Genomic DNA, 11,695 nt, shown 5'->3' with positions numbered 1-11,695 from the left:
AGCTAGTACCTACTATCAGAAAAGACTTGGCATGGCCACACACAAAAAAGTGTTCAGGTGCAGTATCATACAGATCAGTAAAGAATATACAAAAAGCCATAGTGTATAATACTGTGACAGTTTTTCAATATATTCACATACAGTTATTTCCGACTACCTGTAACTAAACCGGTCAAAAATCCTGAAGAACCTTGTCTATAAAATTGAGTAACCCATCAGTATACTGTATCTCTTCTAAAAATACCCGTATTTTACACTAATATACAAGGTATCTGCTTGCAAACACAGAAGTAGCCATAAATAAAACTTTATTCTTTCATTTCATTTACAAGCTACCAAGTACCATGTATTTACACAGCACTGGACACTTAAAGGAGTTGCAGTCACAAAATGATCCAGACAGCTGCTGATAAAGTAAAGGATCTTAAGATAAAAGCAAAGTAATACTGTAACTGATAAGTGGCAAAAAAGCAGTTTTGCCATAAGGATCAGACTTGCATGTTGCATCACTTCTGGTGAAACGACTGAGCGCCATGCGATTCTCGGCTTTAATTGTTTGCAGTCTGGCTAAAGTTTGTACAGTCATTTCTCTTTTGCAGTTATTAAAATAAAAAAGTTAAAAACTATAGCAGCAACAAGCAAACCCTGTGACAGGAAGGCAAGGTTTTAAGAACTAAAAAAAGTTTATACAATGTGCTTAAGAAGGTTGCAGAATTTATCTTCCGTCGGCTGGAGTTCGACTGAGTGACAACATGATTCGGGAGTATCTTTCACATAGTTCGTGTGTGGAGTAGGAGGGTAACTTTGGTGGGTCATTGAAACCTTTAATCTCTGTAGAACAATCTAGCAGTTTTGGCAGGAAATCCGTCAGCTTTTCTTGCAAGTTAGCTGCAAATAAAACAAGAAAAACTAATGTAAGCATTTACATTTGCAGGTGGATTCTCCTTCTTCTGCCCAGCACTGACCTTTTTTTTTTAGTGGCGGCTGAGAAAAGGAGGAGTTTCATTTGGAATAACCTACTTTCTTCAGGTCTGTCAGTAATAACTAGGACATTCTGAAGTATATATATATATATATGTCCTTTTAGATGGCGTAACACCACAAATGCCTATCCATTCAAAAAGCATGTTTCCTTTAAGGCTTAATACCCCAGTGAAACATATGGAAAAACTGTTCTTTTAAATGCACGTGGATTTATTCAGAAGTAAGGGAAGCTCAAAATACATTACCAAGGCACAAAAGATAGAGTCTCAATTCAAGACATCAATAAACAAGGTGTGTAAGGGCCTTTTACCTTAATGAATAAATGACTTACGTTCCATTTCTTGTCCAAGATAGGAACACCAACGGTTTCTCATATCTTCCACAGCAACAATATCTTTTTCTTCCATTTCATCCACCAGTAGTAACGGCAAACATGGGACAATAAGCTCATTCATAATGATCAGGCCATTATTTACTTCCTGATCATCTCCTGATTCAAACAATGCTGCAGCATGTTCATTTAGCTTCTTCATAAACCACCATAAAAAAGGAAAATCTTTAAGTATACAGCATTTCACATTCTACTACACATCCATTTGTTTTAAAGCACAATTTGTCTACAAAGCTACCTAGTAATTTATATGAACCATAATTCTGTTTTAACATTTAAAGCAATGATGAATACATTGCATCAAACCACTTGGTTTCGTGTACTCAAGACACTTCATTTGATACCTCACAACTCATCTGTTGCAGCTGTTCTTTTCAAGACTGATGTTCTATCACTTACTTTTGTGTCCTCTATTCCTAAAGTAACACAATCAAGCAAAAAAACCTTGATGCCTTTTCCAGTATTTGTCTCCCCACCAAACTGTGGAAACAGGGTGAGTCTGTTCACCAGCACTGTCAACTGTTGTTCCTATGAAGCCCAGACATGATAGCAGAGAGTGCACAATTTACAGTCATAAAGATGCTTGATTCTTGGAAAAAAAATAAATAATGGCAACAGTATTTTCCTTATTAGTTTTCCTTTTTCTCTTTAGATAAGTTCTAAGTATTAAAGAAGAGGGTTTTGCTTGGGTTTTGTTTTTACATTACTGCAAAACTTTCTACTAATTAATTTTGTTAAAGCTATGTGCAGCATGTTCAACTTTTTCAAACATAATTCATGCTTCACTTACTAGCAAACATTCTCGTCTGTAGTGAGAGATCAGCTCTTCATCATGCCCTCTGTATGGGCCTTTGGACAAGAGTTCCTTGTTATTCTGGTAAGCATAGATAAGGTAGAGCAAGGCTTCCATATAGCTGAAGTAAAGAAAGAAAAACATTAGATGCAACGTCCAGGTACCACCTGTTTCAAGTTAAATACTGTGCTCTACAAAGGATACATAAACACTTGCTTGTTTAACTGTAAGTCCACCCTTCCCCACTAACCTCTTAATAATGTTTTTTTCTACTAATTTCATCTTTTATGCACATTAGAACAACTTATTTTATTATCTGGTTAGATCACTTGCACATGAAATCTGATCCAAAGTTCACTGAAATCACAGAATCATTAAGGCCGGAAGGGACCTTAAAGTTCATCAAGTTCCAACCCCCATCTGCCATAAGCAGGGAACCCTATCACTGGATCAGGTTGCACAGAACCTCATCCAATCTGGCCTTAAAAACCTCCAGAGGTGGGGCATCAACCACCTCCCTGGGCAACCCATTCCAGTTTCAATGGATATAATTTCATATAAATCAATGGGTATCATTTCACTCACTTCAAAAATAGCTTTGGATTAGCTTTGAGTGTACACAAAAACTTATTTTTTCCAGTGTGCATTTGTGTCACATCAGGTTTGATCATCTATTGCCATATATAATTTGATAGCATTCTACACCTTAGCAAAATAAGCTTTAAAGTTGTCATCTCTAGGGAAAAAAACACAACTTTGAATTTTTATCCTCACTAACTGTAAGTTCTTACGAACTGCTGAAGTCTAAATCAATGAAGCCACAGCAGCATTTCAAAAGGAGAAGTGCCACTAGGCTGTTTATATTTCTGTCTTTAATCTAAATGCAGATGATAAATACAAGCCTAACTGGTAAGGGATGAGTAACAGAGAACTTGAGAACCTAACAGCTAATAATCAGAAATTCCTTCATGCACAGATTAACAATCTCCTCTCCCACTGCCATATACCATTTCCAGCAAGCACCTTCAATTTTTAATTCTCTGACTTTAGAGAAACCCAGTTATGACAGTCAGCCACTGAAAGCAGTTCAGGGAGCTACCCTAAAACAAGCAGTTAGAAATCTCATTTGTATTCAAACGTAAAAAAATCTAGGAAGAAAAATTTCCTAACGGAGTGGTTTGAGGAACAGTACATTGTGCACTCACTCACACCTAGTGAGGACAGGTGGTCATGGTTAAGGTTTAAGCTACAAAACTAAACTACTAAAAATGGTTGGAAATGAGTGCACATAGGATATACATGAAAAATACATGTCAGAATTTTACAAAATAGACAAAACGAAGACTTACAGTAATGCCTCCCAATGAAACAACATAAAAAGAAGGGGAAAGGCTACTTGAAATAGCAATGGTTTCTTAAAGCTTTACCTTCTAATATCCCTGTTCAGAAGGACAAGATGAAGCCCAAAACTGTAATTTCAGCATCTACTGTGACGTTATTTCTTCCACTGTGCAATTTGCTCATAGCCCCTTGCAATTCTAAATATTTGTTGCTTAAAAAATACATTACAAATTCAGTCCCTGTTCTCCGCCTGTTTGTCCTCATAATACAAAGCTATGCTTTCATTAAAAGTCTTGTTACCCTCTCATGTCCATTTCTCTTGCCCATAAAAACTCTTTACACCACTGATATCAACAACTGATCAGACAGCAGAAAACAATGCAGGAAGAAAGGGGAAAAGATAATTGCAAGGAACTGGAATTGATGGATATAAAGGCAGAGAAGCAGGACGTTTTCTCCCTTTCTGTTCTTAGGTCAGTTAACTGTGAAGCTGCAGGTTGAAATTACAACTGCCAACAACTCGGTAAATCCAAATTAAAAACTTGCTGCTTGTAGTAGTCTTATTCCCAGTCCTCTCTTCCTGCTCCTTCCTGCAGCTGTGTGACCTTTCCCTGAAACAAACATAGTACCATCTAACAGCAAGGTAAGCTATTTTAAGTCATTAGTACTATAAAACCAAGCTTGGAGTCCTTACATAATTTGAGAGTCTAAGGAATAGGATTACAGTATAAATTAGCTAACAGATTCTGCCTTTTCACACCTGATGTATATATAAGTTCCAGCCCATGAAGCCTAAGCCTAAAATGAAGCTGTTCACAGAGTTACAGAGTTCTCTGGATTTGGAAAAAAATGCAGAAAGAACAGGCTGGCTAAATTTTAGCACTGCTTTGAAAAAGACATTTCAGTCAAACCCAAAAAACTGTATCATCTTTCCAAGAAACTTAAAAGGCAACTGCTAAAGTCTAAGGTTTGTTCACTTTTCATTTACTACCACAAGAGTGAGCTGCAGGCAGAACTCCTACCAAGGTTTATTAGCATTCATCTCGCCCATAGCAGGTTCAAACTTTTATAGTGCAGTCAGAGAAAATAAGCCTGTAAGACACTAATTCTCCACCTGCAGTGAAAAGAGGCTCTTGTCAACCACCATAAAGGGATCATTAGTAAACACTGAAAGCATCCTAATTTCCCAGTGCTTAGCATAAGGTGATTTTCAGTACTGACTTTCACTCCAGCACCAAGACCCATAAAAGTAAGCTACTCAGAGGACAAAAGGATACACCAAAGAACTTATTTAATACTGATTTTGTACTTGTTCAACATAGCACAAGGACTTAAGGAAATCAGGGACTACCTGAGTAAAGGCCAATTTTTGGTTCCATCTAGAGATTGAGTGCTGCTAGGTACCAAATACTGTTACTAAGCTTCAAAATGTTTGTTGTCTCAGGGAGATAGGTTTCTGGAAAAAAGCCTCAAAACAGTCCTGCTGATGATGGTTATTATTTCCATTATGAAAGTCTGTGTTGTCGTTAAGTATTTTTCATGGTACATTTTTACAATTTAAGTCTTAATAAAGGAATTGAAGAGTTCATCAACTTAGTCTCATTTTCAGCATAAGGGTGGTAGCATTGCCCTCTAGAGTGTACAAAATATGGTTCTTAGTAAATATCTCAGCTCTTTGGGAACCTGTGGCTGAAACCTGGGGGCATAACTGCAATAGATGCCTTTAAGAGCAGTTCAATTTTGCCCATCCTCTGAGCATGCTTAACCCTAGTCTCACTGTCTTACAAATAAATACCTCTTGAAGCATTTCTGAAATTGCATTTCTTGCCAAAGGAAATGAAGGTTACACTTGTTTGGAAGTTAGATGAACTTGATAATACCATATTTTTATTTCTGACCAATATCAGAGCCTAAGACTGATCACTATAGGCTAGCTTCCTAAATTGCAAGTATGTTTGGTAACAAATGTCTCACCCTAACTTTGGAAGTCAATGTAAATAATAGAAAACTATTTCACATGCTTTTCAGTACAGAGCAGAAACCTTTGCTTCCCTTCCTGTTCTGGCATAATCAAAATACATTTTGCTAAGAAGTGAGTTAGTGGAAACACTGGTATTTTGCAGTTGAAGTGCCATCCTGGAGTCCCTGTGCCAAGGAACTTGAAGATCATCTGTTCCTGTCTCCAAGCTTAGAGCATGCATGAAGTCTGGGGGCAACAAAAAGGGTTCTTATATACCACACCAATGTCCATAACATTTTTGCCTCCATAAAGGATCAAGCAATACCAGAGTGTTTATTTTTCAAATAAGCCAGGCAATCTTCTGACCAACCTTTGTACATAAACTGTTCAAGACTGACAAAATACTATATTGCAATTAAGACTATTAATGAATGCACTATCTATTACACACTAGCCACAAGAAGACAAAAGAGGACTATGAGCTCATTGTTTTAGCCATTATACAAAGATGTAGTTTGTCACAAAGGCAAGGCAGTGCCTTTTCCAATCAATTTTCCTGTTTTGTTTGGAACCTTTATTGTTTGGGACCACAGAAGACAAGAAAGATACATATGAAGCAATTTACTCCACAATGTACACATAAGAAACTAAGTTTGGTTCCCAGTATAAATTCCCTGCCTATGGTGATTTACAGGAAAAATCAGTGATTGACTGGAGAATTGTTTTTCACAGTCAAAAATTTGTACCATCTGATAGCTCAATTTTCACACAACATATATCAGCTGTATTTTCCTGCTACTCATTTTGCTGCTTTGGCTGGGAAGGTAGGTGAAGTTTTGAACAATTCTCTTTTAAAGCATTCTGCAGACTCCTTTGAGGCATTTATACTGTAATAACCATCCTTGTATATAGTCAATCAGAGGGTTTTAGCTGTAGTGCAGTACATACACAAATGTCACCAATTTCATACAGCCATAATGCCTGACTTGGATGGAACAGAGAAGGGAATGAATCACCATTGCCTTGTGGAGCTAAGAAGAATCAGCTACAACTAAGATAGTTACACATTACTGTTTTCCTCAAACATATTCTTTTTTCCTGACCCTTAAAACTCATCATAGGTGGAATTTTGGCTCTTACAAATGCAGAAGGCAAAATTGCTTCTGTGGGAAGACCCAACAAAAAGATGGATAGGACAGGGACTAACTACTTGTGATTGCTGATGAAAGCAGATAACTGTATGTGCAGATGATGCCAGAGAGGAAAGATTTTTATATGTAAGGGATACCCAGAAGACTTAGATTAGGACAGTCGGAGGAATGTGTGCACACATGGAGGGTGCTCTGAAAAAAGAACATGGCTTGATATGGAAAGAATAAATGGAGATTAACAACAGGAAGGTGAGGGAAATTTTTGAGGTAGAAGTCAAGACTGAAGATATCAATGGACTGAATATATGCTTTAAAAAAATTAAGAACATATTTAACAATTCTTAATTTTAAAAACAGCCTTACTTATCAATATTACATTTTGCCTTCAAATTGGTCTGCCACTTACCACTTTTTTTGGAAAAACTCCAGTCCTACCATGAGAAACATGGTTGTTTCCCGGAAATTTCTATAGTCTTGATGCCATCTCTGCATATAAGAAAGAGTATATATATAATTTCATCCACAAACATGAAATATAAGATGTATCGATTATTTTTTTTTTACATTTAGTGCTGAAGTAACAGTAAGTGCTAACGACTCCTAGTAAGCTTGCATGTGAGAAAAGTCCACCTGCATTCCCCCCTCCCTCAATAAAAATAAAATTCTTAAATACTGAAAATATTTCTAAATGAGATTATTGCTACAGAATGTACTACCATTTGCAAGGAACAGAAAGCATCTTTGGGGAAACACAGTGAGAATTATAGGAGATTCTCTTCATCTTCTCAAAAAGAGTTAAAAAGCTACTAACTTTTTCTTTCCTACATTACACTCGGCTATTTCCTCAGAAATTGTTAGAATGCTCTTCCATACACCAAATAATAAGCTTAGCTTTTAATATAAGACTGAAATAGAAAAAAGCCTGAACACATTACATGGGAAATGACAAAAAAAACCAAATGCATTCAGACTGTAGAGATATTTATACTGAAGGAAAACATTTCTCTTACTGCATTGCCATTTATTTGAGGTGACCACTAGTACACTCTACAGTTAAATCCTCCAGGTGAAAATGTACTTTTACTGCACATGGTTAGTAGCCCACTTGCACTTGTTTATTAAAGATAAAATAGGTAACAGCATTATCATTATACATAGCCACTTACAGATTCAACGCAAAGAGAACGATAAAGGGTCAATGAAATGTCAACTTGCTACACCAGACAAATACTGACACAATCTTTGGAGAAGCCACCAACTATCTGCCTCGGGAACTAAAAAAGTGGCATGTATCTGCAGGGAAATTGCTTTAAGAGTGAGAGAGTGGAGAGTTTTGCAAGTCCAGAAATGTTTATTCTACCTGTGCGATGTCATTCATAAAATGGTAAAATACTGAGCACCCTGCACAGTCTCAAAAATGCAGAAAAATACTATGAGGCCTTTCCCCTCACAGGCCAGAGATAGCACACTAATGCAGCAGGTGTTTACTGGAGGTCCCAAACGTGGTGATGAGAAATTAAAAGTAAATATTTTTTAATGTGGCTTGTTGAAGAGAAGATTACTCCCATAATCCTCAACAAGCTATTTGGATCTACGAGCTTAACACTGAGGTTAAAGATGCACTAGAATCTGCCCCAGACATAAATATCCCCTGTTAAGAGGCCTTAATGAACAGTATTATGCAGAGTTGAAAGTGATGTTGTAAGATCAGCTACAGACTTTGTTCTAAATATGAGATGAATTAATTTTAGCCACAATTACTTAATGTCTGAGATTTTTTCAAGGTTTTCTAAATAGTGCAGGAGAAAAAATTAAATGCATAAACTGATTATGTATGGGGCTTGGCAAACAAAAGAATCTGGTGCTTATAAGGAAATGGGAATGGCTGCAGAGACAGAGAAAAAGTACAGATGTGACTGTGCCTCTGACCCAGTTCTCAAGATGTGCAAGATGGCTTAGACCACTTCTTCCTTCACTCCAGCCATTTGTGACTAGAGAAAGTCAGTTGGCTCATATGGTGCTAAAATATGAAAAACTATTATTGATGCTGAGACACATTAAGGAGTTAGGACAGACTCAAACTTGACAATTATTTATGGCTCAAGTCACTGGAATTACAGATGTGTAAAAACCAGCTTTAGAACACCTACAAATAAACTGTATTTCAATAACTAGTTCTAACTTCTTAGTGTAAGACAAGGACAAATTTATGAAGATAAATACAGCTTACCAGTAACTAGTTCATGTTACAGTTTAATTTAAAGCTCAAAAAATACTGACCTCATATTCCTCCATATTTACTTCATCTGGCTTTATCATTTCAAGTTTAGCTTGAGCAACCTTCATGATGTTACGGCACCTTATGAAATGCAACGCAAAATCACAGAAGATTACTGGAAATTTGCAAAGTATATTATCAATACAGACAACAACCTCAAAGGGCACAAGCTATAGCCTTATGCAAAAGAGTACAAAAAACATTGTAGAAAATGTGCTTTTCATTACACATGGTTTAATCAGCAGAGAGGGCATACTTTACACGTACATGCTATGGAAACCTGAGCTTTTAAGCATTACTTGAGGTTTTTATTGCTAAACTGCCACACTGCAGTCTTTATTTTTAATTCAAAGTTTAGATGGCTTGAAACGCCTCAGTATTTTCTTCGCAAAAGTAACATCAGAGGATTATTCACTATGCAGAAATCAGCCTAACAAGTGTACCTTGCAAGTGATTTATTTAACTAAGTAAATACAGGGAACTTGGAGTGGAAAACAGACATTGTCTTGCATTCAAGGAAGCTACTTGTATGGCCAGCAAGGTTTTGCTGTCTGCTACTGGCTTCCAGGGCAGTGGAGAAAGAAAACTATGCAGCCTTACACAGTGTTTTGAAATAAGGAACAGAAATCTATATGCAAAGTTGTAAGTGATACTGAGTATTTCTCCTTATTTCATAATGACAGCAAATCAATATCTTGTTTACTCTTTTTATAGATTCTCCATAAAAAGTTATTTTTTTACAAGATGTACTTGTAACCTATTAACTAGAAGATAAAGCCAAACACACATATTTGCCTTCCCTCTATTACATGTGCTATATGAATATGAAGGGGAGTCTCCAGCCATCAAAGAATGTTTGTGAACACAGGAAACTAAACGTGCAGATCTTATTACCTTTCATCAAAGCTAAGATTGTGATCTCCAAATTGTTCCAGCAATGTTCTCTCAATTATCTTCTTTGGGGCCTGGTTTTGGATGAAGTAAACAATTGCATGACGCAAGCGGTAATCACATTCAGGCGGTGGATCTTCCTGTGCTAGTTTTAGCAGACGTGTGTATTCCAATTTAATTGCCTAAATAATTTAAAAAATATACGTTACTCTTTCTGACTTAGCTCTTAAAACATCACAGACACTTGAAGGATAATTTATGTCTCATGGCCTTTTGCCTACATAATTATCTTTAAACAATGCTATACTCTACCCTTCTAAAAAGTCAGAACTACATTTAAAAAAAACAACCAAAGCCACCAAAAGCAAAATCAGAAAAAGATTGAAGTTGTTCCTGTCTCTCCCCAGCTGAGCCTGCCAAAACCCCAGGTAGACAGTTATCTCAAAAGCACTCCCAATCCTTTGCTACGACTCCCTGAGAGAAGGTTTATCCCATCTTTAGAGAGGCCTCTGGAAGCATTTACAGTCCAGAAAGCAACATAAGATTTCAGACACTTTACTTAAAGGAATCTTTTAAACATATGGTAAAAAAGGTACCTTTAATACATGGTGAAGATGTAAATACACTAATTAAAAAAAATATACAAAAAGTTTAATAAACATGTATGATTTGGAAACACTAAGTTAAAACAGAAAGTGTCTTTTAACAAAAATCAAATGGTAGGATTTCTAAATTAAATAATACTTCAATAGGTATAGTATATTAGTCTCCTATAGAGAAAAGTAGAGTCCTCACTGAGTATTTTAGACAGACTTTAGAGGTCATCAGAAGCATTTAATTTTCCACTTTTGCCAGTATATTCATTTTAATGAACATCATCTGTTACGTTAATCAGATTTTACTCACTGAAGCTATACAACATGAACAAGAGCAACAACAAGAAAAATAATGAGAAAAATGGTGACAAATGTTATTATGTTCCATAAATTACCTCTCAACATAGGGAGGTGAGCAGATTGTTTGCTAACACTAATTGTTACTTGAAACAAATTACTTAACAGTAGCTTCACACATTAGCAAAGTTTAAACACAACATATGTACAAAATAAAGCTCCAAAGCAGGCAGAAAACTACCGTGTTTGGTATTTCAAATTCCTTTATGCTGAAATACCTGGTAGTAGCAGGTAACTTCTTGATGTTTAACTATCAGAAATTGGGACTTCCTTTTTGTTTCAGGACTAAACATGTGGGTAGGATACTATTCATACAGGCTTAAACACAGAGTGCATGGAGGACTTTAAAAGAACATTCTGCATCAACCTTCTTAAATACTAATCATATGCATTATCATTAAAAAGGAAGTTCAAGAGAACCCATTATAAATATCAAAACCCCTCATAGAGATTCTGTTATCTAACATCAACAAAAAGTTCTACCCTTAGAAATCCTACATGGATAACTATGCAATTAAAGTAGGCCAGAAACAAAAAGCAACTGCTATTAAACATTTTTCAGGTAAATACTTAGAAGTAGGAAAAATGAAATACAAAGCCAGTATTTTTATATACATATTTAAACAAAATAAAATGGTATATCACAGATTCATAATTTCTATGTACAATGAAAAAAAACTACTGTAACTTCACACAAAATGCATAAAAAAGGGGCAGTAGAAAAAAAGTACTACATGCTTTCTCTCACTGAGAATGTTAAATCAAGTCATAAAACATTCTATAAAGTCTATAAAGTTTAAAGAAGGATGACTGGAAGAGGTAATTGATCAAGAAATATCTTAATGGGTTTGGATTAGTCACATATCAAGCCTGAGATCTAAAGGGGGAACAAAACCCTTGCAACAGCAATTACCCATATCAAATGGGTTTTACCCAAAACAAAGACATCACAG

At 36.0% G+C, this 11,695-nt stretch overlaps 1 protein-coding gene across 1 annotated transcript in view; it reads right to left on the bottom strand.

The window, feature by feature from the left end:
- Nucleotides 1–291: 291 nt before the first annotated feature.
- USP25 (ubiquitin specific peptidase 25) overlaps nt 292–11,695 on the bottom strand; it is a 125,135-nt gene continuing 113,731 nt past the window's right edge. The window contains exons 22-27 of the mRNA XM_009996510.1: nt 9,793–9,971; nt 8,901–8,979; nt 7,027–7,106; nt 2,166–2,289; nt 1,316–1,511; nt 292–888 (exon numbers count right to left, since the gene is read on the bottom strand). Of these exons, the coding sequence (XP_009994812.1) occupies nt 716–888; nt 1,316–1,511; nt 2,166–2,289; nt 7,027–7,106; nt 8,901–8,979; nt 9,793–9,971 (831 nt within the window). The 3' untranslated portion in view covers nt 292–715. The remainder of the gene's footprint in view (nt 889–1,315; nt 1,512–2,165; nt 2,290–7,026; nt 7,107–8,900; nt 8,980–9,792; nt 9,972–11,695) is intronic.

This window comes from Chaetura pelagica, unplaced genomic scaffold (assembly GCF_000747805.2).
Source record: "Chaetura pelagica isolate M959 unplaced genomic scaffold, ChaPel_1.0 scaffold82, whole genome shotgun sequence".
Taxonomy (NCBI): domain Eukaryota; kingdom Metazoa; phylum Chordata; class Aves; order Apodiformes; family Apodidae; genus Chaetura; species Chaetura pelagica.
The sequence above is the reverse complement of the archived record's forward strand: the minus strand, read 5'-3'. Positions and strand labels throughout refer to the sequence as shown.